Source organism: Pararge aegeria, chromosome 14, assembly GCF_905163445.1.
Source record: "Pararge aegeria chromosome 14, ilParAegt1.1, whole genome shotgun sequence".
Lineage (NCBI taxonomy): Eukaryota > Metazoa > Arthropoda > Insecta > Lepidoptera > Nymphalidae > Pararge > Pararge aegeria.
The window spans coordinates 16340592-16360403 of NC_053193.1; the positions used below are offsets into that span (position 1 = coordinate 16340592).

The following is a 19812-nucleotide window of genomic DNA, read 5'->3' on the forward strand; positions in this document are numbered from 1 at the left end:
TCTCAAAACCGCTCTGCCACCTTCACTCTCTCCTTCTGCACCATCTCATCCTCGCTGCAGGAGACTGCTTCCCAAGACCTGTCACTTCCTACGATGGCTCTTACCAGAGCTGGTAACGAGAAGTCTTGCCCAACCGTAACTACGAGTGTCACCTTTAATATTTTTTAACACTACAAGTTATCCTTTGACTGTAATCCCACCTTTTAGTAAGCGATGATGCAGTCTAAGATGGTAGCGGGCTAATCTGTTAGGGTTATGGTAGTCATATCCCTAATCGTTTTTTATGCGACTTCGCATCCGAACACTCAATCGCTTAGCGGCACGTCTTCATCGGTAGGGTGTTAATTAGTCACGGCCGAATCTCCCAACAGACCAGACCAGAGAAAATTCGGAAATAATAAATTCCTAAATTTTCTCTGCCGGGAATCAAATCCAGGACCCCAACTTTAAACCACAGGACTGACCGCTGCGCTAAGGAGGTAGTCAAAATCATTGCCCAGCAGTGGGATGATTATATATATCAAGGACGTGAAATATTATTCTACGATAATCTTCCCCCGGGACTCATTAGGGCGTCCCGCAGCGACTTTTAGCGGGCCATCTAAATCGTCACGTCCCGGAAAATAGGGCCGTATTTTTGTTACCCTAATTGTAATTCCGGTGGCACGTTTATATTACAAATCTTGTTTTGGGCTTGTTAAACAGTCCTTTGGTGAATTATGTTGAACAATACCACATGCTATAGGTGGGTACAATATAAATCTTTCTTGGTTAGCCTAATGATAGTCGCAAAACCCAAATAAGGGTACTCTTTGATTGTATTATGCTAGCTTGTGATATGGGTACTAAGATAGCAGTTGAATATTTTTATGAATATAATACATAAATACTTATAATATACATATAAACACCCAGATACTGAAAAACATTCATGCTCATCACACAAACATTTTCCAGTTGTGGGAATCGAACAAACGGCCTTGGACTCAGAAAGCAGGGTCACTGCAAACTGCGCCAATCGGCCGTCGAAATCGCTTGGCAGCGCCTCTGTCAGAACCTGATACCAAGTGGAAAACCATCGTATATAAACTGAGCAACACTCCGCAGGGCATGCATACAACACGCCCTACAAATTGTCACCTTGTGTCACTTAACCTGAGGCGTAGGTGTTAAGCCTCATGTTCCAGTAAATACACTGGCAACCCCGACCTTCAGAACGGAATTTTTGATTATAATTGATGGAAGTAGTGAAGTCATAGGTACTTCTAAAGTATTCAAACCGATTTGATATTGCTTTCATGGTCAGTAAATAAAGGTACCCGAAGATTGTCGTTTATGGCCACGGCTTCGCTGTTTTGGGTTGTAGCTTGATGATAGGCTATAACATTGCTCAATAAATGTGCTATAAACCGAAAATATAATTTTTCAAATCAGAGCGTTTGAAAGATCACTCACTCACTCATTCACTTTACAACGTGGAAATGAAAATATCAAAAATATTTCAGAAGCTTTAGAGTTACATTATTGACTGTCTCTGAGACTTATCTGTGAAACCGAAATGCTAATATTTTTTGAGTAAAACATTGCCATCGTTAATACCGAAAGAAATAAAATACAGCTCAACATCACATTCAAAAGTAAAATCATGTGACTACTGTCACTTTATCAGGTACGCGTCGCGTCGCGTGGGTACTATGCACGTGTCTGTCTTTTAACGTCAATAGGGTTGTCATAAGTAAACACTGCGAACGTTTTGAATTAGTTTGTATGTAAAAATAAATATGCTTCTTTTGATTTAATATTTTTACAGGGTGATTCCTTATGAAATATACTTATGCACAAGTAAACCTCCAAGTCGGTATGACGTGTTTAACAAACATCGTTTCATATACTCTGAAACCTTCCGCATGAATCACTCTGTTTATAAGTGAAAACCTCCTTCGGTACTTTCTTAGTTTTTTCGCCCAAACAGACAGACAGACTGGGGGACTTTGTTTTATAACATAAATACTAATAAATAAATAATTATACTATGACAACACATACATCGCCATCTAGCCCCAAAATAAGCGTAGCTTATTTTCAACTTATCAACAGATTACAGAAAGATTGAATATAGAAAACGGACGTTGAACCTCTGGAACTACCCGTCAGATTTCAAAAAATCTTCGTTGCTTTCGGTTCCCATTATTGAGGAAGGTCACGTAAAGGACCTACCGTAAAAAGCAAAGTGATAATAGAACAATAAATAAATAAATAGACGCATAACTACTGTTCATAAATGGTAGGAAGTGGCTTATGAACTGTGCCCCGCACTTTTTCAGTTCGCTATAGTGCCCGCGTTATGAACTAAGTCGTCGGGCCATAAATGTCAGTCATCATCATCATAATACCGGCCTACTACAAGGCACAGGTCTCCTCCCACAATGCGAAGGGGTTAAGGTCGTAGTCCCCCACGCTGGCCCAGTGCGGATTGGTGGACTCAAAATATCAATAACAATTTCATTTGTTGTTATTGATAAAATACTCAGATAGGCGTGCGGCGCGAAGGCGCTCCTCGCTGACTCTCTTAAAGTGACAATGCTGAAAGATTAACTGCCGGCCAATCACTGTTCCGTGCTGCATGACATCCAATAGAATCAATCATGTATTTTGCGATTCAATTCATGTTACGTGCGTATTTAGACTGATTGGTACCCATATTGAATGACAGTTTGGAAAGGGGGAATTCTACGCTTTTTTCGTTCGCTGATCTGGGTAGATTTTAACATAGCAAATGAAAGTTCATATGGGAAAGTTATGTGAATTTCGAAGTAAAACGTGATTCTTAGTTACTTATGTTATTGTTTTAAACAAACAAACCGTACAACTTTAAGTAGTAAATGTTGTGCTGTAATTGTTTTCATGTTTTGTCTAACAGAAATAAACAGAAAAACAGTAAAACAATTACTTAATTAAATTAATATAAAAGTGGCAATACAGATGAATTTATTGTTACACATTTGTTTTAAATGAAAATATTTGTCCTTACGTAAGTTCTAAATAAATAAATAACTGCTGCTTGAAAAGGTCTGGTTTAGTACTGAATTTAATAAATGAATAAAAGAATACACATTTATTGGACACAATTTAATACAAGGAATCTGAAAAGTGCACTAGAAGAAGGATGATATAGGTAGATACTTATGTTTTTCGTTATATTTTGCCTGTGATGTTCGAAATATTATCGTAATAAGATTCCTTATAAATGGGTTTTGGATTACCCAGCCAATAAAACGTAATGCCGGCAACATGCAACGGCAACGGCTTATGTTATGGACTTGGGCCGGAATTTGAGTCGTAAAAGGAAACATCATGTCGTAAATAGCAAACTACCAGTTTCTGAAATGCTGTTCAGGAATCATAATGTTAGAGGGGTTACTTTTGAAGCGAATGTGGCCTTATTCGCTTTCGGTTGTCGAGAAAGAAATGGCGAGAACGCAGACGCGAAAAGCTCCTTTCTGGCTTCTTCTCAATACAATCTTTCCTCTGAACTACAAAAAGACACGACGTAACAAAAGAAACGATCGACAATGCACCCCAAATATTAGGATAAACAGAGTAAATTTCTGTACGGCGACTTCCTCGAAAAAGAGGAGATCCCCGATTTTTGATGCCGTACGGTTAGGGGTCACAGTGTGTAAAACAAAGTGTTATGGACTTGGGCCGGAATTTGAGTCGTAAGAAACGTTATGTGGTAAATAGCAAACTAGCCTCAGTTTCTGAAATGCTGTTCAGGGATCATAATGTGAGAGGGGTTACTTTTGAAGCGAATGTGGCCTTATTCTTTTTCGGGTGTCGAGAAAGAAATGGCAAGAAAGCAGACGCGAAAAGCTCAGTTCTGGCTTCTTCTCGATACAATCTGTCTTCTGAACTACAAAAAGACACGACGTACCAAAGAAACAATCGACAATGCACCCTAAGTACTAGGATAAACAGAGTAAATTTCTTCCTCCACAAAGAGGAGGTCCCCGATTTTTGATGCCGGATAGGGGTACAGTATGTAAATTATAGTGTATAAACCCAAGCTGACCAATAGACAGTATTTTTATCATGGGAATAATGAAGATAGTTATGTTGGTTATGTCGGACTTCTACAGACTAAAACCGCGGTTTTCCAACTTCCCACACGGTGACTGGGTAACGGGGAGGCTTTTATCAATCTGAGTCGACGTCTGAGCTTTACAGGATGCCCTCTTAGGGTTAATGCCCCCCTCCCCCCTTTTAAATAATAATATACTTTTTCAGGTAGTGGAGATACTCAACGATTTGTACACGTGCTGCGATGCTATAATATCGTTCTACAATGTCTATAAGGTGAGTTAAAGATAAAATAGAAATTGTTTGTCAAAGGATCTTATTCCTAAGTTTAGTCACTACGATTCCATTTGCGGCGTAAATATGTTCAAAAGCTGATTACGATTACGGCATAAAAGAGCGTCATGCCATTTGCCGTGACGGCAACGGTTGGTTTTCGTCAATTGATGTTTCATGTTAAAAAAAATATAACGACTCGGATGAGAGGGTCTGGGTTCAATCCCTGGTAAAGGTAATTCGGGAATTTATAATTTCTCAATTTTCTCTGGTCTAGTTTCTAGTCAAGAGTCTGGTGGAAGACGTGAGCTATGCCTATAGTTACCACCCTACCGGCAAGGAACTTAGCGTTTCGGTATGATGCGTCGTATAAGCCGATTAGGGAGAGTATATGGTAGAGGTACGGGTATAATATAATTGCCATACCCCTAGGTGTAGTTAAGGACAAACTTATACTGAAATAAAAAAAATGCAGGTTGAAACGATCGGCGACGCGTACATGGTAGTCGGCGGCCTTCCGGAGCGGTGCTCACGCCACGCAGCTGAGGTGGCGTCCCTCGCTCTGCACGTCTTGGACGCTGTTCCCAAAATACGCATGCGGCATATGCCCGCCGCCCGACTTCACATCAGGATAGGTAACTATGACACAGGCTAGGCTGTAGCTCGAAAGTAATTTGGGGGAAGTCGAGCTTTGGTGTTGGGATATCTGCATATCGTTTGCGAAATGTGCAGAAGTCATTTATGGGATTGAGTATATATGCCTTAATAATGTGATTCCCAAGGTAATTTTGGACTGCCAATGCATAAGTTTAAACAATGTGCTAAAACACATTTAATAAATCGTGGTTTCTATGCGATTGATGAATTTCTTAACGACAAGGCTGCTTGGAAGCGGGCTCCGCTCTCATCGCTCACAAGATATAAAATTTTATATATATATTTTTTTTCATTGTAAACTGTAAAATGACGTTGAAAAAGAACAAACTGCTGAGTTTCTTGGCGGCTCTTCACGGCGGAATTTGCCTTCCGAACTTGTCGTAGAGTCACTACAAAAAGACTGACTTCACGTTTCAAAAGTGCTTATAAACTGGGCTTACTTGAAATAAATTCATTTTGAATTTTGATAACTTTAGTACCTAACTAATGCATTTCAACTAAGAGGGGAAAGCCTCCCGGTCCACCACTTGGGTCCAAGGTGACGAATACCCCCTGACCATTATTATCGAACCGACTTAGCTCTGCTGCATAAATTAAAAAGATTCGTCACATGTCAGATATACAAACCGCTAGGCTTTTTTTTTTTTAGTTACTTTCACAGCATTTTGTCCTAAGACATTTTTTTATGGGGTAATGCTGCTGTTATTGATTCATGCTTTACAAATTTACCTGTCTTGTTAGCCTTTTATAGAAGAATAGCATGGAAGGTAAATTTATCTGTCTTCTATAAATAGATTAAGGTAAATATCTTATCTAGTAGTATTCCACCAGGCTGGCCCAGTGCAGATTCGTGAACTTCTCATGCCTTTGAGAACATTAAGAAGAGCTCTTAGGCATGCAGGTTTCCTCACGATGTTTTCCTTCACCGTTAAAGCAATTGTTTCGACCGATATAGGCTATGACATTAGTTACTTTAACTCACAGATTTTAAGGTACAACAGAATTGGCAACGATAGCATTATTTCTGTTAAGAATCTCTATTGTGTCGGCTGCCATAAGGAACTGTGTCGCTCGGGCAAGGCGCGTGTGTTGAGAATACGTAATCGCATCATGATTTATTCAGGAAACCACTCCACAGACGTACCTAGTGTTACACTACAAGTTTATGAAACCAGTCTTGAACGAATTACTAGTTTGACAACAGAGAGTTCGAAGCTAAAACTATCACGTTAAACAGGCATTCACAGTGGTCGCTGCGCAGCTGGAGTGGTGGGTATCAAGATGCCCCGCTACTGCCTTTTTGGGGACACCGTCAACACCGCAGCCAGGATGGAGTCGACCGGCGAGCCCCAGCGTATTCACATCAGCAGCGAAACCCATCGCCTGCTCAAACAGCATGGCGGGTTCCACTTCAAGGAGCGGGGGGTCATCAATATCAAGGTAGGTCTGACACGCAGTATCCATGAACCACGATCGTCAGGCCTGTGTTTACATTAACATCCGCAGCCTTATTTATTTACTTAAACTCTTTATTTGTACACCACTACACAGTTAGAAATATAAAGGGCGAAAAGAGTACAAAAGACTGGAGTAGAATACAAAATATATAGGAGTGATCTCTGCCAGGAAACTTAGGATTAGGACAACGAGAGCCAGAGCAAATAGGTGGTGTAAAATTATTATAAAACTACATTAAAAGAACTACATATGTATACGTAAACAAAAATTACACAAATCGAAAAAAAATAAAAAATAGTGAAATTATTATTATGAAAAAAAAAACAGTCATCTTAATACTATACTTTACTACTACGACACTACACACATCGCCAATTAGCCCCAAAGTAAGCGTAGCTTGTGTTATGGGTACTAAGAATGCTTATGAATATTTTTTATGAATAATATAAGTACATAAATACTTATAATATACAAATAAACACTTGTTCTGGAACTTTCTATTGAAGAGAAGATTTAAGTGTTAAATGGTCATCAGGTCTTATTTCAAATAAACGAACAAAAGGTCTCTCATCAGGGTCATGTCGTATGCTGACACTGAGCATGCTATTACACGAGACCAAGTTTTATAAGATTGAAAAATTGTGGAATGTTCTCCCTACGAGCATACGACAGGCAAAATCGCTTAATATGTTTAAAAACGCAAAATCTTATTATCCCGCGCATTATGCATTTTTGCGTTGCATTATTATGCGATTGGCGCAGTGGGCAGCGAACCCTGCTTTCTGAGTTAAGGCTGTGGGTTCGATTCCCACAACTGGAAAATATTTCTGTGATGAACATAAAGGTTTTTCAGTGTCTGGATGTTCATTTGTAAATTAAAGGTATTATATTTATAAAAAAATGTTAATCTTTGTACCCATAACACAAGCTACGCTTACTTTGGGGCTAGATGGCGGTGTATTGTCGTAGTAAATTTATTTATTTTATTAGGACATTGGGTGTTTTAATGTTCGCCATAAGCCAACTGTTTCAGAGTCTTTTAAGGATTTTAGAAGAATTAAAGCATTAGAGAAGATAAAGTATATTTTTGTATTTTCACCATTGTTCTAAATAGCATACAGTGCAAGTTGTCCTATTTTTTCCAGGGTAAGGGAGAGATGAGGACGTGGTGGCTGGTCGGTGAGGATAGCGAGCGTCGAAAAAGTTCCCTATACAAATACCGTGAGTTTTCATTTATTTAGTTATTTATTTAAGTATTTATTTATTTATATATCTATTTATTCATTTATTTATTTATTTATATATATATATTTTTTTATTTATTTCTACTCTTTATTTGTAAACCACTCAGAAAAACCAAAAAAAACAACAAACACTTCAAGAATGAAGCAGGATACAAAAGGCGGTCTTATCGCTAACTAGTGTAAAAATTGTCCGACTCGTGGGGTCACTATTAATTACCTTCATTAAAACCTATTTAGTACTAAACTTATTTAATTTAATAGCATTAAAATTTACAGAAGTGGGTGTCATCCCAACACACAATGAGTCCTACGAGGACGCACCGTGGAGCATCGGGAGGTCCATCGTCAACATCCGGGACCGTGCTCGCCTGTCCTGCGGGGGGTCCCTGGGCCCCGGGTCAGCGCTGTCGTCCCCGGGCCCTCCCGCTTGCGCCTGCTTCGTCCCCCCGCGGGACCACCATTCGGCCCCCGCTGTCACCTTTTGTGAAGAATGACGCTAACCAATCGAAGTATTCCATCCCACAATCTACAGGTACACTACACTTAGTTTTAACTTACCTGTCACAAATGTTTTGGTTTTTTATTCCAACTGTACCTTCTGGTATTGATGCAATTTGATATTGTAGCGGCTAAGGGATAATGTAGTTACAAGGGCTATGGCAATTATATTAAATTCATACGCTGTTATCCATCGCTTGGCGGTCCGGCATTGTATTTGTGTGTTGTAGTTTTGTTTTATTTTGAACTTAAATCTCAAATTCTGGATGATTCATGAAAAAAAATTGACGTTCAAATATCTCGAAGACTGTCGATTTCCGCCAATACTTGTGTAGAACAAAATTTGTTGCATTTTAGACAGAGGACCGCCGGTATGAGCGGGGTTAGTGCAATACTACTCGTACACTTTGTTTTTGTAGTTATACTTCTTATGACGCGTTGGGGAAAAATTAGAGTAATTTTTTACAAAAGACGACACAAGAAACGACACCCTAAAGTTAGCTATAAGGTTTGATAGTGTACACTTTTAATTGTCAAAGTCTGCGGGCTCATTCCGGTGATTTAATTGATACAATTGTACAAAAACTTGGTTGTCCGATTATGAGTCTATTAGTATTCCAAATTAAATTATGTTTAATGTATCCATTTCTTTAATTATGTAGAAATATTTGTTTTGTGATATTTAAATAAACTTTATTTCAAGTAGATAATGCGCTATAACGAACTTTCAATGTACTAAATACCTTTTTTCTTTTGTTAGTGTCCTTTTTTCTACAAAACATATTTATTAAAACGAGGTTACTATCAATTGACGAATTTCTTAATAACAAGGTTGCTTGGAAGCATCCGACTACGCTTTCATCTCTCACAAGATGAATGTTAAAATGAAAAATGTAAACAGTGTTGTTGAAAAAGAGCAACTGCTGAGTTTCTTGCCGGCTTCTTCTCGGTAGAATCTACCTTCCGCACAGGTGGTAGAGTCACTACAAACAGACAGACTTTACGTTTTGAAACTGCTTATAATAGGCCTACTTGAAATAAATGAATTTTGAACTTGAATTTAAGGCGACAGATAAAATTTTGACGTGACAACGTCTTATAAATTGGTTTGCCGGGTGACACTTCAAGAAACTGCGTTACGCTCCGCTCACGTTATGCGCTCACAATGAGAGCGAGTGAGAGGCACGCGTCCCTTCCACTCGGGCATGGTTAGCCCGCCTAAGAGCGAGAGAGACAGACATAAAAAGTGAAAGGCACGCGTCCCTTTGTAGTAAACGCTGTTTCATTGTACGCAAATGTATTGCAAGTTATTGTATGTATATTTGTATATAAATACGTATGTATGTGTAAAGGTAAAAATAAAATTTTGTTAATATGAAATTCAGTGCGAGATTCTTTGTATAAATTAATGTTTTAAATATAATTCTTTGTATAAATAAATGTTTTAAATTGTTACTATTATTTCATCCTTCTTCCTACTATACGAATTAATATTCACATTAAAAATATTTTACCACTCAAAGTCGTTGTCACGTAAAACTTTCGCCCGTATACCGACTTTACAGGCAACCAATTTTTTTGAAAAGATTTTTATCTTGTTTTTTTTTTGTCCGCAGGTTGCTTTAGTGGAATAAATCAGGAGCTTAATTCCAAAGGCTCAACCTGGAGTGGCATGTCGAAGTACTTTCTAGATAATAAGGGATACAGGGTGTACGATTGTAATAGCGCGGGCGGCGACGAGTTCGACGATGTGGCGAAACGCGCTCGGATGTTGGTAGCGATGCAACGGCTGCGTTGCCTGGACTTTGATTATAATAACTTCACATAAGACATTATTGGTACCGTTTATTGTTCTCAAAGGCTTGTTCAAAAGTCTATCAACGAGGCGAGCGTAGTGGACAGCGACCTAAACCCTTCTCTTCCTGAGAGGAGACCCGAGCACTGCAGTGGGTCGTTAATGGGCTGAAAATGATCGAACGATAAAAGTTTATCGCAGATAGTATTATGTATCTACTTACAACGATGCGATTATGTTTTAATTAGCATAAGATTTAATAATAATAATAATAATAAGGGTTGGATACAAAAAGCAGTAGTCCTTGAAACGGCGCGTATTGTGAGGGGTTTCCTCACTCTGGAGCCATGACCGCCGGTTGCTTGGGCATTCAAAAGCCCTGCAAGCGGAGGATGGATTTGTTTTTTTTTCTTTTTTAATTTCTAATAGTGTTTTTTTGAAACAGTGTATAACCATTAGTTTGGCGAGCAACGTTAAGAATATTCAGTTTCTTTAATAGTTATAACTCACAGTGAAGCATTATGAAAAAAAAATATATAGAAAATATTACAAACACATTTTGAACACAACATATATTAAATAAAATAAATATAAATAAAAAATATAGTAAAATATTGATGGTTAAAATAATCTAATTAAATAAAATTAAGCATTTATGTCAAAATTAAATCTTAAATCGTAGAATCTTAAATAAATAACATCCATAATATTGAAGTTCAAGATAAATATTATACAGGTAAGAATACGATGAGATTCCGGTTACTAGGACAAAATAAAAGTAGGTTAGGTTAGGTAACGTAACTCGACTTAGTTGTTTGATCATAATTTCAAATAACTTATATTTCAGTAAACTAAGCGTCTTGATACTGAAAGCGTTCGCGATGAAACCATTTTCATATTAGTTAAGTTACTGTAATATGGCCTAAGTATCTATGTGTAATTTTAAAAGTTTTATTATATGTCTTGAGTGTTAATGTTATTTACGATATGAATTAAAAGATTAGTAAAAAATAACATAATTGATGCCAATTTAGTTGTAAACAAATTGTTACTAAATTGACAGCCCTTTAAGTAGCCCTTTCGACATTGAGTATTGTTTATATGAACCTTATTATTTGAAAATTAAAGTTTGTAATCGCTCGTGACAATTTAAGATAATAGCCATTAGCCGTTAATTTTGTTTATGATTTCCCAGTAAAGAAGGTTGTAATTATGTTTTGGGACCTTGTATTGAACATGTAATTTCAGTCCTACAGGAGTCATCAGGTGGTCCTATTCAAAATACTCTAGCCCTATCACGTACTACGTGTAACTACGAATATGAGCGGACTTCGTTCCGCTATTAGTATACCTACTGAGGTTTATCGTTGTCGACCTACCCTCATTCTAAATGGTAATAAGAAACGACTAAGTAGCATTTATTGTGAATGTTAATATACTTCTCTACTAGATTAACATAGCAAAAAATTATCAACGGATGGGTGTACGAAAAAATTCTTTTGTGTTTATGCTTACACCTTTTAATTAAGACCTGAAGATGTATTTTATGTGTGATGAGTTAAAAAAAAAAAATTACAGTAGGTATTATCAAAATACGGCACTAATTTCAAATGTACCTATTGTGAAGTTTATTTTAAGACTCCCGTTGGTTTAGTAGTTACTATATTCGACCACGGATAACGAGGTTCTAGGTTCTGCCACGTTGGATCAGTAGGCTAAAGAAGTCTTAATAAGTATGTTGTAATACCTAAACATACAAAAAATAATATATATTATTATTTTTTGTATCAAATGTTTATTTGATTGATGACTTGTTGAGTCGCAAGCTAATGTCTAAATATCGCGTCCAGGTGGTTTTATCGCCGCAAATCGATGCACACTTGGTGTGGAAGCAATACTTTGGCTTGGCTTGCTAGGCTAACTTATAGCATACAGTATTTTTCACAACCTTCCAAAGAAAGTACATGTATATATATTTTTTATCGAGCACTTTAAAGTATCTTAATTAGATGTCTATAATTATTCAAAAGACTTAAAAGTAAGTATACGAATTTACCCGTTAAGTATTTGCCAAAACAAAAACTATTTTAACCTAAAGATATATTGAATCTAAATAAATAATTGTTTGGAATCTTATACATACTTAACAACTGTCAAAATAAACATAAATAAAGTACCTACCTACCCACTGCCGATAAAGATTATGATTAAAAGTATCTAAGAACCTAAAATTGTATTGTAAATTGTGAAACTCTAACATAGTGCTTATATACTTACATAACAGATTTTAAAATAAAAACTGCTATAAAAGGCTTGTTGGAAAGGACACCTCAAAAAATACAACTTCGAAACACAGTTAAAATTTAAATTTTCATAAATAAGCATTTTTAAAGAAATCGACAACATTACACTACTACTACTAATTTTAACGATTTGCCGTTCGGGGGCTACTTTGCCACATACACACGCACACACAAACACACACACACACACACACATACACACGCACACACTCACACACACACACACACACACACATACACACACACACACACATACACACACACACACATCCACAATACTGTTATACCAATCGGAAGACTCCTTTTTTAACTGGCCTTTTATACATATGGTTCTTATTAAGTCATAATATGTAGCCGTGCGAAATAATTCGTACGGTGATAAACTGCAGTGCGGATTTACCGGTATTACGGTCCGTAACTTTGGGGACCAAAACTATTATATTTAAATAGTTGTATAACGCAACGAACAATGTAATGGTACGAACATAGATATAAAGAATAAATAACACGATAATATCAATTTTATTCCGGTAGAATATGTCTGTCCCACTAGAATATATTGTCATTGATTGTCCCATACCGCTTAACTAACTTTGTTAAATAAGAATCTACACATAATAATACGGACCCTCCAGTAGCCCTACAGGAGGGTCCGTACAGGCAGGAGACAAAAATTATATCCCCCGATTATTACAGTTGATGTGTCCACCTGGTAAAGCACGAAGATGGGAGAAGGAATATTATTTCCACTTGTGCGCCAATGCTCTGAGAGTGGATAAGACTGCGGGAGAAGATAAATTTGTATCCTTTCCCCGGGGAGATAATTGTCTCCTGCCCATGCTAGCCGTGTTGCGGTGATAACGCAGTGGTTAGGGCTCCGAGGGCCCGAGTTAGTCTTGGTACGCACATCTATTGGTTGGTTTTGACGGCCGTCTGGCGCAGTGGGCAGCGACCCTGCTTTCTGAGTCCTAGGCCGTGGGTTCGATTCCCACAACTGGAAAATGTTTATGTGATGAACATGATTTGTTTTCAGTGTCTGGGTGTTTATCTGTATATTATTAATGTGTAAAAATATTCATCAGTCATCTTGGTACCCATAACACAACGCTTACTTTGGGGCTAGATGGCGATGTGTGTATTTTCGTAGTATATTTATTTATTATCTATCTTGTCAATTTTATGTGCGTTTTTAACAATTAAATATCACTTGCTTTAACGGTGAATGTAAACATCGTGAGGCAACCTGCACGCCTATGAGTTGTAGATAATGTTCTTAAAGGCGTATGCAGTCTGCCAATCCGCACTTGACTGGCGTGGTGGACTACGGTCGTAACCTTTCTCATTCTAGGGGGTATCCGCGTCCTGTAGTTACCCGGTAATCAATGGATTATGATGTTACGATTTCAAGCAATAAGTACAATACAATCGTATTTGGATTTACATTCATTCACTCATTCATGGGTACCATTTGAAAATATTTCATTAGGAAAACAAAATACTCATTCAAATACGACTGATTAATAATTCTTAGCTTTTCAGAATATTAGTTACTGGATATTGCATAGAAGCAGGCGTTACTTAAAAATGCGGAAATCCATAATATATTATGAAAATTAAGCTTAATTTACTATACTCCGCGAACAGCAGGAGAGTCTGTATTGTGTAATTTATAATTACTTCAATCCGTATACTCCACACCAAACAGATCTTCGGCTATGTGCCATCTGCGCACGTTTCGCTCCGAAACCGGAGCATCCTCAGGAGATGTTGACTTTACAATTAATAATTGTTAAGTCGCTTTACAATTGAAAAATTGCTTTATACGGATTGAAGTAATTATAAATTACACCATACAGATTCTCCTGCTGTTCGCGGAGCAAATTAAGCTTAATTTTCATAATATATTAGTTACTGGCTCTGGAGTGTTGGAGTTAACGAATAACGTGTTTACGCGGTATGGGAACAATTTCAAAGGCATATTCCACACGGACGTAGTCGCTGCTTGAAACTAGTGGTACCCAAAGTTGTATGCCCAGAAATACCTTGTCCGCAAGCTTTAGGAGGTACCTATGTGCTTATTATAAACAGCATAACATAAACCTCTTTTAGAAGTCAGAAAGATAAACTTAGTTAAGTAAATAAAGTCCAAATAACTAAAAAGTAAAAAAATCTAGTCAACACTAAAAAAACCTATTTATGCATTGTACCTACCTACCTAAATGTATATTATATGTGTACCAATATTACTATTTATTAATGTTTCGAAGTTCTACATGTCGATTTGTTGTAAAATCAATGTTTACATAATAGCTTGTAATATAAATAAGTAACACCTTATATAAATATGCGGGGTTAGTCAGACGAAACGATTTCTATTGCAAAAATGTTTTATTCATGTAGACCTTATCACAGGAAATTATGAAGCGTTCATACATTTAACATGTTATAATAATGTTAGTGATGGTGATAACTGCATTCTTTAACTTAAAACTAAAGCGAGGAGGGTTCCAAACGCGCCCTGGTCTAACAATCTTACAACTAACTAAGCCAGGTTTTTTTTTGTTGAGCTACGAAGTTATAGCAATTCATACCTACGCTTTTTTATCATACACGTAATCCTTAATCTTATAAAAGGAATTTTTTTTATATACACTTTGAAATTATTGAGAGACATCTCAAGGATTTCATATGGTAATTTGTTATAAAATTATATAAAATTACCCTTGAATGAATTACTAATATTATGCAGCCTAGTAAACTGCACCACAGGTAACACACCACATACGCTAAGGGACAAGCTATAGCGATTAGACTGTAGTAGACATTTAGGGCCTTATAAATTAAATTGGCATACCGTTACAAAAGTTATGCTGTGTTTTTTATGAGTACCTAATGAATTTACTTATAGTGCAAAACGGCACTACGAGCGTTCCATTTTTGCCATACTGGTAAGGATTAAGGAACCATAATATTAGAACGGGAATATAAAATGCCTGCCGGTTTTTGACGGCCGATTGGCGCAGTGGGCAGCGATCCTGCTTTCTGAGTCCAAGGCCGTGGGTTCGATTCCCACAACCGGAAAATGCTTGTGTGATGAACATGAATTTTTTTATTTTTATATTATGTGTTTTTATGTATACTATAGGTATTTATGTATATCTTCTTCTAATTATATAAAAGAGAAAGTGTGTGGGTATGTTCCGTATAGGCTCCGAAACGGCTGGACCGATTTCAATTAAACTTTCAGGGAATCTCCGGATTGACCTGGCGAGTAATCCTGTAAAGTTTGGTGACGATCGGAGCACTCCTATTTTTGAACTTTCAAACTGTCAAATACAGCTTTTATTTACTATGATGATATTTTATTGTTGGGTGTACATGGGTGTAGATAATGATCTTCACCCGCTCGAGAAGAGAATAGAAGAGAATGAATACGGAGAGAAATAAATTATTTAATATATTATGAGACTTATATTAAAAATTTAATGATGTAAGTTTATTGTTTAAATAGAATAAAGCAAAATCTAGACCGGCGACGCGGGCTGGGTACGCTAGTTATTCATAAAAATATTAATCAGTCATCTTAATACCCATAACACAAGCTACGCTTACTTTGGGGCTAGATGGCGATGTGTGAATTGTCGTAGTATAATAATTTATTTATTTATTTTGCAATTTCAATGACTAACCCCGTACCTACTTTGGTAAACTGAATGTTATTGCTGTTGTTTATTAAATTATACACGGTTTTTTAATAAAATAAATAAAACACAATTTTGTTTTCTTTATATATCTCTTTTAAATTTCCTCGTCGCAAGCGTGCGGCGTCTATGATGTGCAGGCTTGTGAGCAGTACCAACACCCTTTTCAATACATGGGGCCAATTAGGACCTCTAGGAGGGCCTCATCAAGGGCCTCAGGGCATAGTCTTATTAGTCTTAAACTAACATATGATAGTAGGTTTTGTTTTGTATTTATAGTTATTTCGTGATTATTTTTATAATTTATCTATTTTAATTTACGCTTGTTTTAAATTCAATTAATTGTATATATTGTTGTTACTTATTGTTACTAACATTATCCAATATTAAATAGTTAATTCGTGATTATTTTTATAATTTATCTAATTTAATTTACGCTTGTTTTAATGTCAATTAATTGTATTTCTATTATATTGTATTATTGTACTGTATTTCTTTGAAATGGTAATTTTTAAAGTGCATGGGCTCCGCTTTAAATAAAAACTTATTGTTATTATCTGACTACTACCTACCTACCTACCCGAACTTCTTTAGAATTAGGTATTTATAACTCTTACTAGAGATTTTCTTCATTTTATATCATCTGCATTCCCTGTGTAGTGCCTGATTAAGCAAGCGCAGCCCGTAGCAAATTCTTTAAAAGAGCCCTTGACCTGCTATGGGATCTTAAGTATAAAGTTGTAAAAATACAATTAGGACTGCCGATTTGCGCAGTGGGCAGCGACCCTGCTTTGGGTCTAGGGCGGTAGGTTCGATTCCCACAACTGGAAAATGTTTTGTGATGAACATTCATGTTTTTCAGTGTTTATATCTATATTTGTATATTGTTTATGTATATTATTCATAAAAATATTCATCAGTCATCTTAGTATTCATAACACAAGCTACGCTTACTTTGGGGATAGATGGCGATGTGTGTGCTATGTAGTCCTAGTATATATATATATTTTTTTAAATTATGCTGTATATTTATTTATTTATTATAAATACTCAATTCGTATTTTAAATACAATACATATTTGCTATCTATAGGTTACAATTTTGTGGGTAACTAATAGTTCAGTGAATTACTATAGGCGATGTCTGTGTGCGTGTGCGTGTCTGTCTTTCAGTCAGTCAGTCAGGCACAGATGAGCGGTATTAAATATGCGGGGCCCTCTTTCGCGCGGGGCCCGTAGCTGCTAATCTTGCTACGTGGTTAATCCGGCACTGACCCGGTGAATACCCTCTATGCACGCCACTGGTGTAAGCCCTATTGTGCCTGTAATTTCCTATATTCACGCCTTAAAGACCGGAACACAAAAACGCTGGAACACAGGACTGCTGTTTGGCGGCAGAAATAAGGAGTTTTATCGTTTTGTCAACATCGCGGTAACTAGAACTACTATGGAAAAGCTGAAAAAAATATGGAGGAACCGTAACATTACTAAGGCCACTAAGATCCGGCTTGTACAAACACTTGTTTTCCCCATATTTTTATACGCCGCGGAGACGTGGACTTTGCGAGAGGTCGAGAAGAGGAAAATTGATGCTTTAGAGATGTGGTGTTGGAGACGTATGCTTGAAGTGTCATGGAATGAATTTCGCACCAATATTTCCATTATCCGAGAACTGGACATCAAGCAACGTCTCTCAACATTAGTGCATAGCCGCATATTAAAATTCATCGGTCACGTCTCTCGGAAAGACAGCAACTCCATAGAACCTGTTATTGTGCAGGGCAAGGTAGAAGGCACTAGAGCACGCTGTAGGTCACCCATGCGATGGACCGATCAAATCAAATCTTCAGTGGGAGGTCCCTTGCATGAGTGTACCAGACTATCTGCAAACAGGGAGAAGTGGCGAATGATCGTGAGGCGAGTAACAACTGCCACAAACAATGTCCCACCGTGATGACCACGACCACTCTGGCAAGAGTGTTACGACAAAGAAGAAGAACATCGCGGTAGTACTTCTTATAAGCTCTGTCACATATACTCTACTACAGTTTAAGGTGACTCCGGGGCGCATCCTTTATTTAATCCATTTAAATGCAAGGCTGTTTGGAAAGATGGTACAGGGTTCAATAATAAAATAAAAATATATCTAGGTTATAGTTCAATAATGAGTAGGTTATTTTATACAACGGGCCTCAAAACTCAATGATAACCTGGTCCCGCACGAGAGGCCAAGTTAAACGGTCTACTAGTTCTGGAAAAAATTAATGGATTATTAAATTTTTCCCCCTGCTTTGTCCCGTCAGGGGGTAAATAGGAATAAAAACTTGATCTGTGACCCTGTTTCCGCTGGGGGAACGATCAAATTTACTATTCCGTAGTTCTCCTAGGGGGCGGATTGGAATAAAGTTCGATTTGACACGTCTACCAACGACGGGACAGGCAATTGCAAAAACAAATAATGTTGTGGTTGTCACTGCGTATTTTTACGTCAATTTTGTAAACTTATTTTTCTATAATTGATGGCAGGTAAGTAGTTAAAATAAATTTATGCCGTTTGGTGACGGTAGATCAGAATACAGTACCTACCCCTCCGGTGTCGTACGAGGCGACTAAGGAAATAACAGACAACGGGCAGCAGCATTCTCCGTACTAGATACTTTAAACATCTACTGCGATCACAAACCCGTCTGCTCAACGTGATGATTATTGACAAGACTAGTTAGCAGAGGCCGAGAGTCCAGCGTTACCAGCCAGAGTTACCGACATAGCTCCTAAGCTCAGCGAGTCGCGAAGCTGAAGTGGCAATGGGCAGGGTACATAGCTCGGAGAACCGATGGACGTTGGGGTCTTAAGGTGCTGGAATGGCGACCCCGCACCGGTAAGCACAGCGTCGGCCCCCAACGAGGTGGACAGATGACATCAGGTGAGTCGCTGGGAGCCGCTGGAAGCAGGCGACCCAGGACCGTGTATTGTGGAACTCCCTACAAAAGACCTATGTCCAGCAGTGGACGTCGATTGGTTGACATGATGATGATGATGATGAGAGTCCAGCAGAAGACACAAAAATAAAAAAAAAAATTGTGTTTTATTCATGTAGTCCTTCAGATTTATTCATGTAGACCTTATCACAGGCACTTATGAAGCGTTCATAGATATAATATGTTACCATTAATGTTTAAACTAAAGCTAGGAGTGTTCCAAATGCGCCCTGGTCTAAGAGCAAAATTTTTTTTGTTATCACCATCTCATAAATAAATTAACATTTAGCTATGAGGTTAGGGCATTTCATAGCCAAGCTTTTTTACCGTTTATGTAATCTTTAATATTATAATAGGATTTTTCTATAAGCTTACGTTATAAATTAACTTTGAATTTATTGAGAGACATCTTGAAAAAGTTTTGTATTGTTATAAATATGCCTATGGAGTGACCTCCATGGGCATAGTACTCTCTTTTCTAAAGAGATTTTTTTTTCTATTTGAATGATATTTATCTGCCGCGGTGCGAAACGGTGGGTTGGAGTACTATTGTGTAGAAAAGTGGATCGGTTTGTATGGGAAAAAATACCCAACGGACGTTGTACGCGGACGAAATCGCGAGTGTCCGTTATTCAGTCAAAAAAGGAACTTAAAAATGCATTGAAAAAGTGTAGATAAAAAATGTTTACGCGTATAAAAGCTTAACATTGCATTACAGATTTAATATATTTAATAAAGACCTTGAACAACGTAAGTTTGGCGAACAAGCAACAGGTGAAATGAAAATTTATTCTATGAATACGAAATGAGTCCTTTACTTTGTGAT

At 37.4% G+C, this 19812-nt stretch overlaps 1 protein-coding gene across 1 annotated transcript in view; it reads left to right on the top strand.

Moving 5' to 3' along the window:
• The window catches only part of LOC120629341 (guanylate cyclase 32E), a 79583-nt gene extending 71377 nt beyond the window's left edge, over positions 1 to 8206 (top strand). The window contains exons 17-21 of the mRNA XM_039898259.1: positions 4288 to 4356; positions 4829 to 4988; positions 6248 to 6450; positions 7614 to 7689; positions 7989 to 8206. Of these exons, the coding sequence (XP_039754193.1) occupies positions 4288 to 4356; positions 4829 to 4988; positions 6248 to 6450; positions 7614 to 7689; positions 7989 to 8206 (726 nt within the window). The remainder of the gene's footprint in view (positions 1 to 4287; positions 4357 to 4828; positions 4989 to 6247; positions 6451 to 7613; positions 7690 to 7988) is intronic.
• Positions 8207 to 19812: the final 11606 nt, after the last annotated feature.